Source organism: Lampetra planeri, chromosome 15, assembly GCF_965212315.1.
Source record: "Lampetra planeri chromosome 15, kcLamPlan1.2.h2, whole genome shotgun sequence".
NCBI classification, from domain to species: Eukaryota; Metazoa; Chordata; class Hyperoartia; order Petromyzontiformes; family Petromyzontidae; genus Lampetra; species Lampetra planeri.
This window is the reverse complement of record NC_136121.1, coordinates 5,474,060-5,496,336: the sequence shown is the minus strand read 5'-3', so window position 1 is coordinate 5,496,336 and position 22,277 is coordinate 5,474,060. Positions and strand designations below refer to the sequence as shown.

The 22,277-nt window shown below is 47.6% G+C and overlaps 1 protein-coding gene across 1 annotated transcript in view; it reads left to right on the top strand.

Annotated features, from left to right (window-relative positions):
* Window positions 1–371: 371 nt before the first annotated feature.
* Window positions 372–22,277, top strand: part of LOC144722620 (ligand of Numb protein X 2-like) — an 87,822-nt gene continuing 65,916 nt past the window's right edge. Inside the window, 4 exon segments of the mRNA XM_078600863.1 lie at window positions 372–473; window positions 17,083–17,191; window positions 17,193–17,430; window positions 21,674–21,899. Coding sequence (XP_078456989.1) covers window positions 17,084–17,191; window positions 17,193–17,430; window positions 21,674–21,899 — 572 coding nt within the window. The 5' untranslated portion in view covers window positions 372–473; window position 17,083.

Below are 22,277 nucleotides of genomic sequence, written 5' to 3'. Positions count from 1 at the left end.
AGAGGGTGGGGGGGAGAGGGTGGGGGGGAGAGGGTGGGGGGGAGGGGGGGGAGAGGGTGGGGGGGGAGGGCGGGGGGGGAGAGGGTGGGGGGGGGAGGGCGGGGGGGGAGAGGGTGGGGGGGGGAGGGCGGGGGGGAGAGGGTGGGGGGGGGAGGGCGGGGGGGAGAGGGTGGGGGGGGAGGGCGGGGGGGGAGAGGGTGGGGGGGGAGAGGACGAGGGGGAGGGGTGCAGGTGACACCCCGGGAGGCTCGCCTGGGCAGGGCAGAGGAAGGGGGTGGTGGCCGAGTGACGACGTTCCGGCCTCACCTGGTTGCGGAAGGTAGAGACCGCCCACCCACCCACCCACTCACCCCACCCACCCACCAACCCACTCACCAACCTCCACCCACCCACTACCGACACCTTCCCACACAGCACCCCCCCCCCCCACCACCCTTCAAGGCAGCGGCACGACGGCGACGACGTCCAGAGAGGTGGTGCCCCCCCCCTCTCTCTCTCTCTGTGAGCCAAGCCGCGGAACTCGTGGGGGGGCCCGCTGACGGGGCAGAGGGCGTCGTGTTGCCTGTGGTGGTAGTGGTGGTAGGGGTGGTGGTGGTAGGAGTGGTGGTAGGGGGTGGTGGTGGTAGTGGTGGTAGGGGTGGTAGTAGCGGTGGTGGCGGTGGTGGTGGTAGGAGTGGTGGTAGTGGTGGTGGTGGTAGTGGTGGTGGTAGCGGTGGTGGCGGTGGTGGTGGGGATAGATCGTCAAGACACCTCCACGGGCTGACTGACGACTTGGCTGTCTCGACAAGGTGAGCTGCTGCTGCGGTTGTTGCTGCAGTTGTTGTTGCTGCTTCTGCTGTTGTTGTTGTTGTTGCTGCTTCTGCTGCTTCTGCTGTTGCTGCTTCTGCTGTTGTTGCTGCTGCTGCTAATGTTGTTGCTGCTGTTCTTCTTAGTTAACCAACTTAACGCCTTACGAACTAACTTACTAACTCGCCATAACTAACTAACTAGGCAACCATCTCTGCACGAGACGCGTGCGTGTCCCTGCACGCCACTGCTGTGCGTAGACAAAGACAAAGATCCCCCGGGTAGCCTCGCCGTCGCTTGCGGGGCAAGTGCCGAGCAGCAGCCTGCAGCGCCTGTGAAGGCCGTGTGTGGTGGTGGTGGTGTTGGGGGGGGTGGTGGTGGTAGGGGTGGTGGTGGTGGTAGGAGTGGTGGTAGGGGTGGTGGTGGTGGTAGGGGTGGTGGTGGTAGGAGTGGTGGTAGGGGTGGTGGTGTTGGGGGGGTGGTGGTGGAGGGTGGTGGTGGTGGTGGTGTTGGGTGGTGGTGGTGTTGGCGGGGTGATGGTGGTGGTCATGGTGGTGGTGGGTGGTGTTGGGGGGTGGTGGTGGTGGGTGGTGATGGGGTGGGGTGTTGGTGGACGTCCATCGCACACGCGTGTGTTGTTGACACGTGCATAGACGATGATGATGATGGCCTACACTTGCAGTGGCCCCAGCGTTATCTGTAGTCCGTCTCCGTGTTTGTTTTTCCTGCCGGGGACGTCTCGCTGCCTCTCTCCATCTCTCTTTCTGTGTCTGTCTCTGTGCCCGTGAGCGTCTCTCCCGTGTCTGTCTGTCTGTCTCTGTGCCTGTGAGCGTCTCTCCCGTGTCTGTCTGTCTGTCTCTGTGCCTGTGAGCGTCTCTCCCGTGTCTGTCTGTCTGTCTCTGTACCGGTTTGTTTCTTGACAATGATGTTCTGTCACTAGACCCCATTGTGTTTGTCCATCTGCCTTTGCACTTCTCTCTCTGTGTGTGTGTGTGTCGAGGCTGTAATTATAATATATATTTGGGGGGACATATTCCCCCAATATTCAAATATGCTCAAAATGTCCCCCTCAGTATATTGCTATAAAATAGATTTCTGTTTATATGATTGTGGTTATGGTTGTACTTTATTAATCCCTAATCTCTGCCATTACATACAATGAAACAAGAAAAGGTTAAAAAAGAAAAAAACAGCAGTGTAATACAATACACTATTAGACATTATTGTAAAAAAATAAATAAAAAGTCCATCCCGTGTATTAGTGAATTTGGGGTCCCCCCCCAGAAAAAAAAAAATCTAAATTTGAAAACGAATTTCCTGCCCAAAATATTAAAAAAATCACTAACATAGGATGGACTTTTTTTTTCTTGTTTACAATAATGTCTAATAGTGTATTGCATTACATTGCTTTGTTTTTGTTCATCTTTTCTTGTTTCATTGTATGTAATGGCATAGATTAGGGATTCATAAAGTACAACTATAACCACAATCATATAAACAGAAATCTATTTTATAGCAATATATTGGGGGGGGGGGACATCTTGAGCATATTTGAATATTGGGGATGTGTGTGTGTGTCCCAATATTTATTACAATTACGGCCTTGCTATACGGTATCTGTTTCATGTTTGTCCCTTGTGAGTGCCTCTGGACATCTCGTCCTGTGCGTGTCTCGTGTCCCGTGTGTGTGTGGATTGTTTGAAGCCAACTCCTCGTGCTCGCCTCTCTGTCCCACTGAGTTATCGTCACTGGTCAGTCGGAAGACCTTCGGACATCTGTCGCAGAGATCTTCTTCAGAGCTCATTCGCTTCTCACAGCTTTCATCTGTCGCACGCCTCTGAGTGTGTGTGTGTCTGTGTGAATACTGAGCTCTGTAAACATCGCCACTGGGGAGACAAAGGTGGCCGGGCGTGGTGCTAGTCACCCACCCCCCCCTCCCCATGTGCCGGCCTTCATAGGTGCTCGCTAACAGCCACTTGCCCCAACAGTCTGTTGAGGCTACACGGGGGATCTTTGTCTTTGTATGTACAGTAACACGTTGAGTAAAAGATTAACAGCATTTTTTATATCAGTGAGTGGAAGGAAAAAATAACATTGCCACGGCCAACTGGATTAGTTCATAAGTACAATACCCTATACTGTACGCCTAATTAATTACAGCGTGGTAATTGTTCTAAAGTGAGGTTTATAAATGGATGTGTTTCAATGTCATGCGATAGAATGTGTACTAACTCCACTGTGGACTTCCTGTTGCCAGCTTTATTGAAGGTCTGTAAGTCGGAACCGTGAGCAGAAAACACTTTTACAGTGGCGTGGACTCCATACGGTGCAGTGAGTGCATTGACCTGTATAGGTCAGTATCAGAGATAGGGCACCACGGTGGCTAGGTGATGTTAACTACCTCGCCTGGTATGCAGGAGGTCGTATGTTCGATCCTGACCCTGACGCCTGCTGCTGTATATTTGGAGTTTGCGTGTCTCTCATCATCACAATCATCACGGTGGCTAGGAGATGTTCACTACCTCGCCTGGTGTGCAGGAGGTCGTGGGTTCGAACCTGACCCTGACGCCTGCTGTATATTTGGAGTTTGCGTGTCTCTCTCTCACCATCATCACGGTGGCTATGAGATGTTCACTACCTTGCCTGGTATGCAGGAGGTCGTATGTTCGATCCTGACCCTGACGCCTGCTGCTGTATATTTGGAGTTTGCGTGTCTCTCATCATCATCACGGTTGCTATGAGATGTTAACTACCTCGCCTGGTATACAGGAGGTCGCGTGGATTTTTCTCCGGCTCCTTCTGTTTTCCCCACCACATTTAGAATCAACGTGCATCTAAATAATCTGGCTGCTATGCATTTCCACGTGATAAGCCACTTATTCGAGCTCTCATTTGTGGTGATCAGATCGCTTCTTAAAAAAAGAGATATAACTCAGTGGGCCTTACCTGGTAAACTACCATGTTTTATGGTTTTAGTTTTTTCAATGTTTGTACGGAAGTGAAATTCCTGCATCAATTTAGCGAGATTCGAATCCACAGCAATCGATTCTTTAATCCGTGTCGCGCTTTGGAGTCTTGTTCCCTTTACATATGCGTGGGTTTCCCTTTCCCCCCTTCCCCCCGTTTCCATCTCACACGAAGCCAAACTCACGAAAGGACATGGACCCAGACCCCCCCCCTGTTGATATGCACAGTCTTGAGATGTGTGGCCTTTCCTCTGTAAATACTGTCAAGGACTGTAGTGTATTACAGTATTGTGGTTATTAGTAGTATCACTGGCTTGAGTGGGAAATGAGCAAAGTTAATCAACATTACCGTATTATTGTTAGTTGTTTCTGTGCGAAATAAAAAATGAAGATTTTTTTTATTGGAGTATTAGTGTTGTTGTATTTGAACCAAGGCCGTAGCCATGGAGTCAACATTGGGGGGGACCAAATCTTCCAGGGGGTCTGAGGGTCCCCCCCCCAGAAAAATAAAATCTAAATTTGAAAACGAATTTCCTGCCTAAAATATTCCAAAATTCACTAACACACAGGATGGACTTTTTATTTACAATAATGTCTAATAGTGTATTGTATTACATTGCTCTGTTTTTTTTTCTTTTTTTGTTTCATTGTATGTAATGGCAGAGATTAGGGATTAATAAAGTACAACCATAACCACAGTCACATAAACAGAAATCTATTTTATAGCAATATATTGGGGGGGACATTTTGAGCATATTTGAATATTGGGGGGGGGGATGTGTCCCCCCCAATATATATTATAATAACAGCCTTGATCTGAACCATTCCGAGCGCGCATTGGGCCCCGCGTGGTGAGGTCTGGCCAAACAACCTCAGTCACTGACAGCATGGCGAGGTAGCATTCATCCAGCAGTTGATTGGTGTGTGTGTGTGGGAAATTACCAAAGTTACATTTTAAAAATGAAGTGCTATGTTCATGGTTTGTGTGGGAACACAGAACTGTACAGTATTTCCGGCGAGGTGTTCAAGGTGCTTCTCGTCGTGGACTTAATTAAAGTCACCGTGTGACGTCATTCACAAGAATAGATTGCCACATGTCATCGTCGTTGTCGCTGCCAGAATCCCAAATCTCAATTTCATCTTTTCCTCAACTACGTCTAACTTGTATTAAAAAAAGAACAGCTTACACATAAGCTCCATTATTATAATGCAAAAAAGGTCTTCCTTTGCGAAGGGTAATCTTACTCAAGCTGGACTAAGCCGTTGTAGAGTTTTTAAATATTTTTAGAGTTGGTGCTGTATTTGGGTTCACGTGAAGTGTTTCTGGACAACGTTCAGTTTTTTCCCCACTTTCAGTTCACTCCAAGTAGGTCAACACTCGACTGTTTTTATGGCCCTCTTACGCTCTGCGAGGTGTGCAGTGGGTTAGGTGCAGTACTGGAATTCGCACACTGGACTATGAACCCACTCATTTCATTTCCATTTCATTGTATTCGGTGTAACCCTGTGAGCCATGAGGCTCTTGACTCGGGTTGCAACCGCAACAAAACAAAAACGTGAACAAGAAACATCTTAAAGTGACTACACGCAAACAGAAAAATCCAGGAAAAAACAGCAAAAGTTTTCCAGAAAAAAACACCGCATTTCAACGCTGTGTGCAAAAAATCCCAGTGGGGTGCAAGTCAAACAATAACAACCATAAGACAATGTAGATTAAAGTTATCAGGCCAACTCTGTACTACAACCAACAAACATGGATAAACCAAAACGTTTTCAAAATCATCAAAATAAAGCTATAATAACAATGTAACAGTGATCATAGTTACTGTGATTCAAATGTAACAATAAACGATATTTACACAACATGTACGACCAAACTTTGCAGCCATAGCTGGCAGCATGAGTCACTCCATAACAGCTGGAGTATCAGTAGCAGAATCGAAATTTTTCAATACACCTTTAATGATCAGCACACTATAATCAAAACTCAAGACCATACTTTGCAGCGGTCATCCGGAATGATACATTTGATTTCCTGAGTTTGATTCCTGGCCTTTCCTAACATGGAAAGCGATATCTTAACAATTTTGCCAGGTAAGGCCCACTAAGCTATATTGCTCGTTTTCAGAAGCTACCTGGCCACAAACGTATAGCAGCAGCCAAACACTCTAAACGCATGATGTTGATTCTAAATGTGGAGGGAAAAACCGGAGGACCCGGAGATAACCCCACGTGACCACGAGGAGAATTACATGCAAACTCCAAATATAGAGCAGGGATCAGGATGGAACCCACAACCTCCTGTATACCAGGCGAGGTAGTTAACACTTGCCAGACGGCATGGGGAGGCCTTCATCCAGCAGTTGATTGACCATGGCTGCTGCTGATGATGATGATGGTATACGCATACAACATATCGAGAGATTATTCAACTCATATTCTTGGTTTTTTTCGGTAAAGTCACGTAGAAGGGAAATAATAAAAAAATTATAAATATAATATTGTTTTATATTTATATTATTTTATAATAAAATAAATAAAATATTTTTTATATTTATATTATTTTATTATTTCCCTTCTACGTAACTTTACCGAAAGAACCAAGAATACGAATCCCTGCAGTCACGAAAGCTTTAAATCTAAATCATTCAACTCGTTTAAAAGACTGCGTGTACCGTATTGTCGTTAAACTCTTACAAAACAAGAATTATTTAATCAGCCCCCAAAGAGAAGCAATTAAATAGCTGAGCAGTGCCCCCAGAAGGCTCTTTAGCTGGCGAGTTTGTGTTGTGTTCAGCTCCTCCTGTGTGTGTGTGCTGTTGACTCATCCTCAAATGAGTACCTGGTGCAGTGTGTAGTGAACATCACCACTGGGGAGACAAAGGCGGTCGTGCGTGGTGCTGCCCCCCCCCACTCCTTGTGCCATTCCGGCCTTTATAGGTGCTACCCTGCTAACAGCACTTGTCGCAACAGTCTGAGGCTGCACGGGGGATCTTTATCTTTGTGTGCTAGTGTTCCATGTGTAGCATTCGAGTTGAAGCTGTTTACATTGCTAACAAAGGCCTTGTGAGGTTGCATGGGATTGGTTTCTGTGACTTGTTGTGTGCTACACCTGTTGCCCAAGGAGACACGTGGCCGTGTTTCAACATCCGGCTCCGCACAGGTGACCACCACCACCACGAGTCAGATTGTGAATATGTCTTTCTACTGGAGGAATCCGATGAGCTGTAAAGCTCTTGATCATAGATGTCCATTCGGGGCGGGTCAGGACATCACAACAGCAAACGATACAAAAGCACGATCGGAGTGCAAAGTCAAGGAAAGGTAGGGCAGTGGGTGAATACATATTTTACTGCAATACAATAATGACGGCTGGCAACAGCAGTGAATTATTTCACCAGGAAAGCATCGCCAAGTCATAATAAATCTTGTTAGGAGTGTCTCCGTCATTGATGGAATGTTCGAGCAATTCCGTGAGTCTTTGGCCTCGTGTGGGAGGATGCCAAGAGGACCCCGTAGACAAACCACGTGTGCGAGGGAGTGAACGTCAACGCTGCCCCATGCCTGGCCCCTTCACAAGCCCACGCCTGCTTCACAGCATCTGACAATCTCTGCTAGTCGCCCATCTCGAGTATTAACCAGGCTCATTCGTGCTTTGTCCGCGGAGAGATCAGACAAGATCCAGCACACGTAAGGTGAATTCATCGTCAGTAAATTGAAGATTTGAAAGAAAAAAAATTAATTACTTAATTTTGACAGGGGATTCTAAGAGTTGTTTAACTTCGTTGGAAGCCTGTTACATACCATATATCAAATGCATTCTTAAAATGACTGTGCTTAGTTCCAATAAACATATTCTTGCTGAAGGATTTTTTTCTATTCAGTATATATATAGTTTAATTGCATTGTTCACAAATAAGAAACTCTCACAAACACACAAACTCGCCAGCTATTTACTTGCTTCTCTTTGGAGGCTGATTAATTATTTCTTGTTTTGTAAGAGTTGAAGAGGTCATTGAAGAGACCTATGGACCTCGGTCGTGCGGTACCGGATCGTAGCTCTGTGATGTCCACTTCGGGGGCAATTCTTTAATTTCGGTTGATGTTTCTCATCTTCCTGTGAGAGTTATGGAAGGACATTCCTTCGTTTCGTGATTTGACGTAAAGCAGGCCTGGAATATGAAAACACACGATAGCATCGGAGGCCACTCCATGCGGCTATCTTTTGGAGGCTCTGCAGTACATTTCAAAGACAGTGATGAGCCGTGAGCTTTTTCCCTTGCACCACAGATGAGACGCACTTTTGCCCGCGGTGTCGTGTGTTTCACCGGGGAGTGGCAGTGTGGTGTCTACGAACCTGGCCACGGAAGTTCGATTCCCGTTCACGGCCAACACCCGTGACCTTCCCCCGCACCTCCGATTAGCACGGTTGGCTATGTACGGCGCTAAAGAAGTTTAACATACATACACAGTGATGATTATCTGAACTGGTCACTGGCCTCCCCTAGGTCGACTCGGCCTCAAACGAGTACCTCGTGCGATGTGCACACATCGCCACTAAGGAGACAAATGCGGCCGGGCGTGGTGTTACCCACCCACCCCCCTCGTGTGCCACAGTACCGGCCTTCATGGAAGCTCGCCTAACAGCACTTGCCCCAAAGGTCCGTTATCTCTTGAGAAAAATGTGGCGTTGCCAGGTGACGATGAAGTTCAGACAGTGGCACAGCACTGTCTGCAGAAGCGGTGGATGGACGGGTACAAACGTCGCGCCTGTGGTCACCTGGCCACGTGGCCACTTGTCACCTGAAATGTTTGAATGGCGACGGTAACCACAAGAAGACCGCTACATGGCACACATAGATTGGTGTTAATTCACCTCGAGAGTTTAAGTCTGGGTAGTCGTGGCTGCGTAGCGGATGACAACAAGATTTGGAATTTTTGGTGAAGTCTGCGGAATTCATTTAGTCACTCGATGCAGACTAAGGTTACGCAGGGACACGGTGTTAAATTCGCCAAACATGAAATCCGCAGAGTGAGACTTGACTAGAATTCCACAGCTGTGATTCACAGCAACTCGGAATTACAAGTCTTACATTTTCACTAAATGTATACTGCTGGAGGTAGAAGATGTGTAACAAAGAATTTACAAACGATAATACTTGTTTTTTTTGGGTTATATTGCGTAAATATATAAATGTGTCGTCAAACCCGCCACCACCCGACACAGCCAATTAGTAAGGGTTGTCACGTAAACACAACACGCCAATTCATCACTGGTACGGCACACCGGTGTGTGTTGGAGAGCCAAGCCACAACATTTACAATCTCAGTACGACGTCTCGTACCTTATTTTAACGAACTAAACAGGAGAACTTCTCCACAAATCTGGCTGTCGCCTGATGAAGCTAGTTGTAATTACTGGCGAAACGTCGTACTCCGATTGTAAATGTTGTGGCTTGGCTCTCCAACACAGAACTGGTGTAGTGCTGTACTAGTGACGAAATGGCACGTTCTGTTTACGCGACAACCCTAACTAGGTGGCTGTGTTGGGTGGTGGTGGGTTTAACGGCACATTTATATATTGACGCGATCTCACCCCAAAATAACCTGTGTTATGGATGATATTGGTTGTGAAAGGCTGTGTGTTAAATATACAAACGGTTGACATGTTTGTATTGATCAGTTGTGTGAGTATTAAAATGTATGAGTCAGATTGCAGAACGTCAAGAATGTCGTTGCTCAAACAGTCTATTCGGGCTTCTAAGCCATTGGTTGAAATTCTAGGGGGTGGCCCAAAAGTTAGGACACACAGGGTTATTTAATTTAAATTGTTTATTCTTAAAGGTTTTAAACTATATATATTATTATTATTAATATCAATTTTTCTCATTCTTTCTGTGGGGTCATCTCAAATTCATCATTTACAAAACTTAACCAAGAACCCCGAATGAATTGAGACGGTTAAACATAATTGACGAATATTCAAACATTGCACTTGGACGCTGTAACAAAAAAAAGTCCTAAATTAGAGAATTTAAGCATTCGTGCATTAATGTTCGTGGAAGTCAGTTTGAACATGTGTTAAGGTAAATTAAATAACCCTTTGTGATCCCGATCTTTGGGCCCCACCCCGGTATGTTTCCATGGCAGGGACCAGGTTATCACTCCGCCAATACTGATTCTTATAAAAAATTGTTTCTCATTAACAATTAATACGTTTGTGTCCCATTAGTAATCAGTCTTTGGGCAGTGTTCTTCACTAACTCGCCTTTTGCCCGTCCTTGGACGGGTGTATCACAGTAAATCTGAAACTTGCAAACGAAAAGCAGACCGCGACGTGATATTCATTGCATCAATGCGTGTGCAATGTGTAAGGCCGCGGTGACACAGACTTATCTCATTTAAAGGTTATAATCCCTTGTTCATGAAGACGTCCTTTTTACTTCGATGTCTCAACAGCGTGACGGAGATCACGTGACGTGAGGGTTCTGCCTTTGTAGTGACGGTTGTCAGTTGACGCCGAGGAGGGGGGAGGAGGCGCCCCCCCCCCCCCCCACTATGTGCAGTGACGTCACCCGCTAATTATTATGAATGGAGGGGAGTGTCCATGTGGAGGATGTAACCTGCTCATGATTATTAATGAGGGGGGCTGTTCGATGTGGAGTGACGTCACTTGCGTATGTTATTAATGAGGGGGAGTCCATGTGGAGTGACGTCACCTGCTCATGATTATTAATGAGGGGGGCTGTTCGATGTGGAGTGACGTCACTTGCGCATGTTATTAGTGAGGGGGGGGGAGTACTCCATATTGAGGGACGTCATCCACTCATTAATGAGGGGTGGGGGGGGGTGTCCATTTGGAAGACGTCACCTGCTCATGAATATTAATGAGGAGGGGTCCATGTGGAGTGACGTCACTTGTGCATGATTATTAGTGAAGGGGGGGAGTACTCCATATTGAGTGACGTCATCCACTCATTATTAATGAGGAGGGGTGGGGCGGGTGTCCATTTGGAGGACGTCACCTGCTCATGAATATTAATGAGGGGGGCTGGTCGACGTGGAGTGACGTCACGAGCGTTAAGGACAGACATTCCTGGGTGATTACAGTCGGTATAGTTTTCAGAGGGTGGCCACCTCCGCCGATAAGACATCATCTGTGTGAGGGCCGCCACACATTTGAAACCACTGGGGTTTGACAGCACCACGATGATGATGGGGGAGGGGGGGGGGGTGTTTTCACATTTGTGTTTTGTCGAGGGCCACAAGTCACGAGCCAGTGGCCCGCGAGCTTTGGAATGAAGGCCACCGATCCAGAGCCATGCATTGTGCATTGCACAGCAGTGTCTGCTTCGTAGATGTCGTGCTTATCACATATACAGGTAGTCCTCGACTAACGATGGAGATGCGTTACGACGACCCCATCGTAAGTCAAAAATATCGTAAGTCGAAGATGGCCTAGCCTACCCAGGAGCCTTAAAGAATGGTGATAATTTAGCAAAACAGCAATTTACAGTAGCGTACTGTATAAACTATATACCGTATGTATTTATTAATTACAATACTGTATTGCACAGTAAAATGTAAAGTAAAAAGGTAAATTCTTAGCCTACCTGTATGAACTGCAATTTCATAGACAGGCGGGGGATGCGTACAATCCCGGCAGCGTCCTAACGTACAGCATCGTACCTGCTGCGTTTGCCTGCCACGCGAAATGTAAAATATTTTACAATTTTGTCGTATCGCTATCGCCATCGTAAGATCGAAATATCGTAAGTGGGACCATCGTAACTCGGGGACTATCTGTACTTCCAAAATTCAGTAAACTTTGAATGTTGGAACAACGTTGGTCTGACGGTTCCATCCACAGGCCAACGTAGGACCGACATTGCAAGATGAATGGCAAGGTAATGATTGTATTTGTCCCGGTTATAAACTGTATCAAGAGAGTTGTGCAATCTATCCGTTCAAACATGATATTTGTTTGGGCAGAATTAGGAGTTCTTTGCAGTAGTTCGGAATCAGGATCTGTATGGATCCTGGAGGAATCTGATGAGTTATAAAGCTCGTTTACACAGATGTCCAGTAGCAGCTGGGGGGGGGGGGGGTAGCAAGTTACGTCAACACCAGCAAAAGTAAACTAAAGACGATAAATTTAAATACATTTCGGAAGTACAAATTGCATAAGTGCATAAATCCCTGCTGATTTTTCAACACCAAATGCAAGCTTGGGGCAAGGCAGCAAAACAACAACAACAGTCCCAGACCACATCAAGTCAACGCACCATCCTTCAATTACGTCGCACATTCAAATTGAACTATCGATACGCGGGTCAGGTTCAAAAGTTACAAATCGCACTTGCAAATGTGGCTGCCTGTATCTGCCACTAATCATATTTCTTTTTTGAAGGAAGCTTTACGATGTTAAGGGAGGAAACAGGGCTGTCCCAAAACGTTGGTGCTTCAACGGCAAAGGCTTCGTCACATATTCCAATTAGATAGTCTGGAGATAGATTTTAAAAAGTCAGTTGTGTAAGTTCACACTGTACTTGTTTTGCAAGCTAGACATAAACTCTTTCTGTATTGCGTAATATTCTCTTTATAAAGAATACATTTTAGATGAAGCGCCCAGTCTCTCACTGTGCAGTGGGGGAGGTCGCTCATTCTCCTCTGCTGTCTCGTTGTCTACTAACTAAAAACTAGAAATATAAAACATTTATTTTACCAGGTCAGGCCGACTGAGCTATAGAGCTCTTTCTCAGAAGCGACCTGCCTACAAATGATAGCCCATCGAAGTGGCTTATCGTGTGGAAATGTATAGCAACAGCCATACAACTCTTAAACGCGCGATGTTGATTCTATATTTGGAGGGAACAACCGGAGGACCCGGAGACAAATCCACGCGACCACAAGGAAGAGACACGCAAACTCCAAATACACAGCAGGTGTCAGGGTCGGGCTCGAACCCACGAACCTCCTGTATACCAGGCGAGGTAGTTAACATCTCCTAGCCACCGTGATGATGATGATGAGAGAGAGAGACACGCAAACTCCAAATATACAGCAGCAGGCGTCAGGGTCGGGATCGAACCCACGACCTCCTGTGTACCAGGCGAGGTAGCTAACATTGGGAGAGAGACATGCAAACTCTAAATATGCAGGCGTCAGGTTTGGGATTGAATCTACGACCTGTGTATACTCGGCGAGGTAGTTAACATCTCGCCACCGCGGCGCCATGAACTTTGAACTCCCTTCCCTCGCCATCTTGTGCTGTCGATTCCCTGCCCGTGTTCATGTCCAAGCTCATTCTTTCCTCTGCCTGTGACTGCCTCTCTCTCTATATATATGAAATTAATATGCCCACTATTTCACTAGAATATATAGACCGACGTGGAATTGTAATTCGGATTAAGGTATATTTTATTGAGGGATAGGGTGGGGATTGTCTGTGCAAGGTTTGTTGCAATCTTGTTTTTAATTGCCTCTGTTAAGTTATTGAGGAACGAGGCTCATGGACTAACTCCCATTGCAATGATGGGTATGAGAACAAAAATGACCCATACTTGCTGTATGGGTCACAGTACACACACATGGTACATACATACAGTACACACACAGTAGACACACTACACACACACACAGTACACACCACACACACAGTACACACACACTACACACACACACTACACACACACAGTACACACACACAGTACACACACACAAAGTAGACACAAAGTACACACACAAAGTACACACACTACACACACACAGTACACACACAGTACACACACACAGTACACACACAATGGTGCCACGTCCAAACGCATAGCCGCATACGAGTGAATTCAACCTGCATTTAGCAGATTCTGGGTATAAATTGGTTAGCAGCATCATATCGCGAAAGCTCAACGAACCCAATACACAGAGCAAAGGAAACCTGCATATCTTGTACCCACTCGACATCCGTTGGCGCTGTCTACAAACGCGTTATCAAGATGGCATTTCCAGCTATTGGCACGGTGCGGTGCGTGCGGTTACATAACGCGGATTCGTTGCAATTCGAGCAAAGCGATCCGTGTGTTCCTGCATAACACCCAGCGTCGGAACCAAAGGGGAGGATTAAGCTTCCGCCTCTGGGACCCGCAAATAATTGTTATGCAACGCATATTTATTCGTTTTAAGAAGCTCATGAGAGTAAGACGGCACTCAGAACTCGTGCCCAATGCCAATAAAGTCATAGCAATCCGGACACACGCACGCAAACAACGTCAAACCTCACCATTGGAACCTCATTTACCAGTAACAAAATATGATGATTGGTTTTTTACCCTTTTATCTGGCAACAGAACTGACACCTTTTTTACGTGGAGTCATGTTTGCATTGACCACAATACCGCAGTCGGAATGCAAACAAAAAACATAACTCTGATAATGTATGCACTGTCCTTGAAGTTGATTGTCAGATAAAAGGGTAAAAAAAAATTATTATCATATTTTGTTACTGGCAAATGAGGTTCCAATGGTGTAAATGCTTACCCCGAGCTCTCATACTCTGATGGTGCATTGTCTTTGAGTTGTGCGCCTTTTGGCGTCATCTGGTCCAACATCATGTGAGACTAGGCTCTAAGGAAAGCTGTCTCGGGTGTGGTCCAATCAACTTCAAGGACAGTGCATATATTATCAGAGTTATGTTTTTTGTTTGCATTCCGACTGTAGGTATTGTGGTCAATCCAAACATGACTCCTCGTAAATAAAGGTGTCAGTTTTGTTGCCAGATAAAAGGGTAAAAACCCAATTATCAACGTCAAACTTGGTGGCGGTGACGTCGCCATAGCGCTTGTGCCAAGCTAGGTGCACTTTTAGGCCACGTGAAGTAAGATAGGCTTGTCGGCAGGAGGTCAAGGAACAGACCCAGGTGTTCAGGGTTGACTCTCACTTGAGATGACTGGCGGATGTCACCACCTTCTGCTCACCGGCGTGCCAAACTCGCCGCGTTTTAGCCGCCCGACTCTGTGCGGCATTGTGAGCGCACCGCGCCGCACATCGTCCGGTGGCTCGGCTAACCCAAGCTTCACCCAGAGGGGCCTGGTCCTGCGATGGGCGCTGAGAGTTAACGAATTAGCAAGCAAATTAGTCGCTAAGCTATTGCCAATTATATAATGGATTCCATAATAGCATGAGCCTCTGGTGCCTGTGGCAGACGTTTCTTACCTGCGTCTTGCCCACCTGTGACAGCACTTGCCTTTTCACGCGCGTCCATGCGTGCATCCACGCATGCGTGCACGCGCGTGTGGGGAGCGGTGGTACAGCCTGCTTTGTGGATTGGGTTTGATTCCTCTGTATGAAGAACGTCAGTGGCAAGTGAACCTCTTCTGGGCCACTCCTAGATCAACTCAGCCTTAAATGAGCATCTAGATGCGGAGTGTAAACGTCAGTGCTGCTGATTGCTATGCATATTTACATCGCGTAATTTGCAGGATGTAACATTTTTTTGGGGCAAATTTTGGGTGCATGTCACTGGCACACGACGGAGAATGACATCGCGGGACGTAGAACTCGCGCGTATGCTCTGGGCTGGTAGACCCGCAGTAATAACCGGGGCGGCCGCGTTGGGGCGAACCGCGAAGCTATGCGTCAAAAAGCGTCAAAACGCCGTTACCACGGGGCCATTCCACCACTGCCCCGAACGACGAACGTACCACTTTCAATTGAAATCTTGAATCTGTCCAGGTCACCTGATGAATGGCAAAAAAAAAACACCACAAAAAAAGCGGTAGTTTTTTTTTATTTAAGTCAGGGCGACCACCTCTGAGCCAGACTTGACTTGCACAAAAATGCCGCCGATCCGGTAGCAGCTACGTAATGACGAACGCGGCGCGCGCACACAAATATACAAATACAGTGGAGCTGTGTGCCGGGGGTGGCTGGTTGGCATGGGGTTCACAATGGCCGTGTCATAATGACGACGACGATGATGATGACCAAACTTGGTGCCTGCTGATGACGACGATGATGATGTTGGTCATCATTGCAGAGAAGCGCCGATCCAATAGAAGTTTCGTTTTAAGATGATGACGATGATCACGACTACAAACTTGCATGTGTTTGATGCTTTTTAAAGTTACGTGTACCTACAATACTGAATGATAATAATTTGGGATGATGATGATGAGGCTGTGGACTACTTTCTAGATGGTGACGATTGATGACAATTGTCCTGACATTGCAGTACTCGCTCATCACAATGATGATGTTGATGATTGGCACAGATGCATGAAGATACAGGTCCCCTGTATAACCTTCTCAGGCTGTTTGAGCAACTACTGCTGGCACCACGCCCGGCCACCTTTTTCTCTCCAGTGCTAATGTTTTGCGCTCAGCATCGGCTCCTTCAGTCTGAGTCAACCTAGGGGGGGGGGATGGGTCAGGACGCATTCACAAAATGACCGCCGATACTAATGTTAGCCATGGCCAGGAATCGAACTGACCACTACACCACCCACTCGCTGTCTTCGTCCTACGCAGACAAACAAAGACAAAGGTCACCCGTGTAGCCTTAATAGACTGTTGGAGGAAAGTGCTGTTAGCATGGCGTGCGAGGGGGAGGGGCGGCCAGCACCACGCCTGGCCACCTTTGTCTCGCTAGTGGCGATGTTTACCCGCACTGCACCAGGTACTCATTTGAGGCTCAATCGACCTAGGCGAGGCCCAGGATAGGTACAGATAAAGTGTCACTGGCGTTGACCATGAGCAGGAATCGAACCCGGGTCGCCAGGTTCGTAGCGCGGCGTGCTAACCGTTGCACTACCGCAGACGTACACACAAAAAATTAACCCGTAAAAACTAAGTTTTTCACTATAAATCCTTTATATGCGTGGCATCGGTTTTATTTTATTATTCATTTTTGTTTTTCTTGAGTAAGAGTTTCATTTTTATCACATTGGTATTTTAAATTAAATATGAAAAAAAATGTTTCCTAAAAAGTGGAAAATTTTGGAAAAAAATTTCACGAAAATAAATTGTCACGCACAACGAGTCTGTGTGCAAAATGTCAGCTCGATTGGATCACGGGAAGTGGGTTAAAAAACGACCGAAAGATTTGCACGGTCGTAAGCGCGCAAGCAAGTGAACTTAATATAAAGGATTTAAAAAGACAACGATCCCCCGTATAGCCTTCGCGGACTGTTGGGGCCAAGTGCTATTAGCGAGCAGCACCACAGCAGGCCGGCACTGCACACGCGGGGGTGGGTGGCCAGCACCACGCCCTCACACAAACCTCTCCTCGTCCTCCTCCTCCCCCCTTGTTTCCGTCTCGCTCGCTTCGCTTTAGCATGGGTGAGCAGCCCCCCATAGAGATGAGCTGCCTGGCCAAGAAGTTGGAGGCTCTGCAGTCCGACTCGGAGTCCGCCTGCCGCGTGGAGGACGAGGAGGAGGAGGGGGGGGGGCGACGCCGCCGCACGCTTCTGGGAGGCGCCCGACTTCTGCATGGCGTGCGCCCAGCGGCACGGCCCGTCCGAGGGCCACGCGTACGACTACCGCCAGGAGGTGGACGAGGACCTGACGTGCCGCGTGTGCCTGGAGCCGCTGCTGGGCCCGCTGGACACGCCGTGCGGACACACCTACTGCCGCGAGTGCCTGCGCGGGATCGCGGCTCGCGCGCGGACGACCCGTGCCCACGGTGGGTCTTTGTCCGGCGAGCGGCGAGCACGGGCGGTGAAATAACCAAAGCTAAAAAAAAAAATTGTTAAACCAGGTAAGGCCCCACTGAGCCATGTAGCGCTTTTTCAGAAGCGAAGTGGCCACCGCAAATGAAAGCTCAACGAAGTGGCTTATCGCGTGGAGATGTATAGCAAGAAAATACTCTTAAGACGCGTGTTTCTAAATGTGGAAGGAAAACCTGGAGGAACCTGGAGCAAAGTCCACACGGCCACGGGGAGAACATGTAAATTCCAAATACACAGCAGGCATCGGGGTCGGGATCGAACCCACGGCCTCCTGCATACGAGGCGAGGTAGTCAACAGGCGCGAGGTGGGAGCGGGGAGCCGACAGCACGGAGGGCTGGTGGAACACAGGTTCAAAGTTCATTTATTAGGTATAGCCCTGTGAGCCATTCGGCTCTTGAATCGGGTGCAACCGCAACAAACAAGAAACAAAAACATGAACAAGAAAACATCTTAAAGTGACTACGTGACTAAGTGCAAACAGAAAATCCAAGAAAAGACAGCAAAATATTGCAGAAAAAATCACCGTACACCAACCCTGTGCAAATATCCCAGTGGGATGCAGGCCAAACAGCAACAACCACAAGACAACTTAGATTAAGGCCATCAGTCTAACTCTGTACTACAACAAACAAACGTGGAGGTTAATTCATTAGCCTGGCTGCAGCTGTCGGCATGGCCCTCGAGGTTGCTGCGTTCATGTGACTCGGCGCGCTTTAGTGGCTTGGCCTGTTTTTTTGCGATCGCCGTCGTTGTTAATGATTTGCCAGCTTTTGCCACCGGAGTCGCTCGTTAACCCGACATTTTCTAGCGCCAGTCGTTGCTCCCAAGTTCTCTGGCCCTGCGTGACCTCCGTCCCTCCCTCCCTCACTCCCTCCTTCACTCACTCCCTCCCTCACTCCCTCCCTCACTCACTCCCTCACTCCCTCCCTCCCTCCCTCACTCCCTCACTCCCTCCCTCACTCCCTCCCTCACTCCCTCCCTCCCTCCCTCCCTCCCTCCCACCCTCCCTCCCTCCCTCCCTCCCTCCCTCCCGCTGGCCGGCGCAGTAAGTCACCTTCGCTAAATCTCACTGCAACGCTCAGACACTCCGCGTGAGTTCATGTGAGTTTTTATTTTGGCATTTTAAGTACGTAAAACTAAGCTGAAACACAAATTGAGCAATCATTGAAGGAGGTGATTAACCAGGTAAAGTCTTAACTTGCTATGATGTTTCCGTCCCTTCTACCGATGTTAACTGACTCTCTGAATTTCATTACTAGGATGGATGTCTTTGTATTGACAGGCTGGGTGTCCACTGCCCCAGCCTCTGTGGTTGGACCATCTCTAGCTTCACCCACCTACCTTGATGCACCCATCTCAGGCCTATTTCAGACCTTGTCACACGCACACACGTACACACATGTGCAGAGTGGGTGCAGCTTGGGTGGCAGAGGAGGGATAAAATGACAATAAATTCACATTTCATCGGCGTGCCAGTTGCCAAACACGTCGTGTGAAGATTATGTACGTGTGTGTGAAGAGTGTGCGTGTGTGTCTGTGTGTTTTTGGCACCCAAGCCAAACACACACGCATACAACGCGGCACGCAGGTAGTACTCATAATGTAAAGTCACGTCAGGTAGAAAAATAAAATAAAACAAAAAATAGTCATCTATCACGACGTTTCGATTGCAACACAAGCGGTCGTCCTCAGGTGGTTCAGCAGTTCCGCTGCTGGATTATGTTTCCTGCCTGAAAACAAATGCTTGTGTTTTGATCGAAACGTCGTGATCTATTAATTTCCTATTCACGTGACTTGCCCGACAGACCCAAGGAGTATGAAACACGAGTGTTATTAAATTTCGATTTAAAGCTTTCGTGACTGCAGGGATTCATCTTCTTGGTTCTTTCGGTAAAGTCACGTAGAATGGAAATAATAAAATAAGAAAAAGAAAAATAATTAAATACTTTTTTTATTTTATTATTTCCATTCTACGTTACTTTACCGAAATAACCAAGAAGACGAGTGTTTTTACTTGACCAACTAAGGCCCCACCGAACTGCGTAGCTCTTTTTCAGAAGCGGCCCGGCCATCACAACGAATGGCTCAACGAGAAGTGGCTCATCACCATGTGGAAATTGATATCAATAATTCTAGATTTGAAGCTTTCGTGACTGCAAGGATTCGTACTCTTAGGTCTTTTCGGTAAAGCCACGCAGGTAGAAAATAAATATAGCAATAGCCAAATACTCTTGAACACACGTCGATTCTAAATGTGGACGGGAAAAACTGGAGGACCCGGAGAAAAATTCACACGACCACGGAGAGAGAGACATGCAAACTCCAAATATACAGCAGGCCTCAGGGTTGGGAGCGAACGCACGACCTCCTGTATACCAGGCGAGGTAGTAAACATCTCTCTTCTAAGTGTCATGGCAAATAAATGGGGGCATGAACTCGGCAACGTGTACAGCGATTCCTCGTTGAACACCGCGGGAGATGCGTTCCTGAAAAGTGGCATATGTAAATAAATAAAAACAATGCAAATTTGAATCGCGTTTGCACGACACCATCGGCCTGCAGCCGTCCCGTGGCTGCGGGACACAGACCTGAGATGAGCGTGCGCACCGTTCACCCTACGTATCATTCCACGTGCTGCACCAGATGCACAGCGCAAGAAAGTAGTTCGTGATCCACCGCGTTACGGCGTCGCGCGTTCCGCAGCATCACCGTGCACCGCTCCGCTTCGTTCGAAAAGTCTTCCCGCGTGGAAGAACCGCGTGATCGCAGCAACAACTCGTTATCGTGTGATCACCGCATGTTAAGCGAGGACTTGGCATTTCACACAAAGTGCTTTCCACAAATGAACCACAATACCCTTGCTGATCTTGTCAAGGAGCATAAACCATCACGCAAACCCCGGTCATCCTCGCAGCAGCGGATTTTTGGCTCGCCATCAAACAAAGGCGGCCACCGCATCGCGCGCTTTCAGATGCCCTTCTGCGGCCGTCTGGAACGCTCTTCCTTCAGATATTAGGAAGCCACTGGAGCTAGTCACCTTTAAATCTAGATTGAAAACTAATTTCTTTATAACCTGCCGTTTGTGTTTAGTTTGTTGTCCTTCCCTCGCACCTCCGATTAGCGCGGTTGGCTACGCTCGGTGCGAAAGAAGGGTAAAAACCTACCACTATATTTTGCCACTGGTAAAAGAGATCTCATAGTGTAATGCTTACCCCGAGCTCTCAAGACTCTGATATTGCACTGTGTTTGAGTTGTACGCCTTCTGGTGTCATCTGGTCCAACACCAATGGGGACTAGGCTCTAAAGAAAGCCGTCTCGGGTGTGGACCAATCAACTTCAAGGACAGTGCATATTATTATCATTATCAGAGTTGCTTCTTTTTGTTTGCTTTTTTGACTACTTGTGTTGTGGTATTGCAAACATGATGCCTTGAATAAAGGTGTCAGTTTTGTACCAGTTTAAAAGGGTAAAAACCTACTACTACTATAAGTTCAACATACACACACACACACGTGTTTGATATACGGGGTCGTTCAAAGTCAAGGAGCGCTTGGATAGAAGGATGATGGAAGCATAACTCACGATGGAGAAATGAGTGGAGGATTGTAATGCAGCTCCCGATAGCAACAATGAAAATCCTCCGCTCCAGGGATGCAGCCGTCCTTGAGATGACGAGCAGAGGGGAGGTGGGGGGCATCCAGAGGTGACGTGCGAGTGAGGGAACCCGGCTCTTGGCGGCTGGATGGCAAAACTTAGCGGAATATTCACTCAATGTTGACGATGAGTTTTCTTGGTTGCGTGGTGAATTTTTTTCTTTTGACGATGATGATAATGTCTTACCTAATTCAAATTAATTTAATTTACATGATGTTAACAGCTCCATGATGATCATGATGATGTCTTCTCGTTATTAATGATGATTTCCTGAAGCTCTTGACAGCGATGCTCAAGACGTCATACTTCACGCGAATCACGAACATCCATGATGATGACGACGACTACATTTTGTCGGCTACGAATTTGTGACGACAATGATCGTGTATGTATGTACGTCGAACTGCCTTTGCTCCGTAAGTAGCCGAGCGCTCTAACCGGAGGCGCAGATGATGATGGCGACGACGATGATGGCGGCGGCGACGACGACGATGACGATGATGACGATGACAATCACAACGGCTCGTGTAACTCTCACCCAGGCGAGAACGGAGAGGGAAATCGGACCGATGATGACGACGACGACGATGACGACGATGAAGACCTGGAGGTCTGCTGCCCCTTGGACAGGGAGCCGTTCCGTCTCTTCGAATGCTCCTCGTCCAGCTTCCTCGTGAAACGCCTCCTGGACAAGCTCATGGTCGGCTGTCCGCTCTGTCCCGACGGCGAGATGCAGCGCAGCGACCTGGAGGAACACCTGCGTAACAGGTGAGGGCGCGGCACTGTGTGTGTGTGTCTGTGTGTGTGTCTGTGTGTCTGTGTGTGTGTCAGTGTGTGTGTGTGTCTGTGTCAGTGTGTCTGTGTGTCAGTGTGTGTGTGTGGTAGTGTGTCTGTGTGTGTGTGTGTCTGTGTGTCAGTGTGTCTGTGTGGTAGTGTGTCTGTGTGTGTGTCAGTGTGTCTGTGTGTCTGTGTCAGTGTGTCTGTGTGTCTGTGTGTGTGTGTGTCTGTGTGTCAGTATGTCTGTGTGGTAGTGTGTGTGTGTGTGTCAATGTGTCTGTGTGTCTGTGTCTGTGTGGTAGTGTGTCTGTGTGTCAGTGTGTCTGTGTGGTAGTGTGTCTGTGTCAGTGTGTCTGTGTGTGTGTGTCT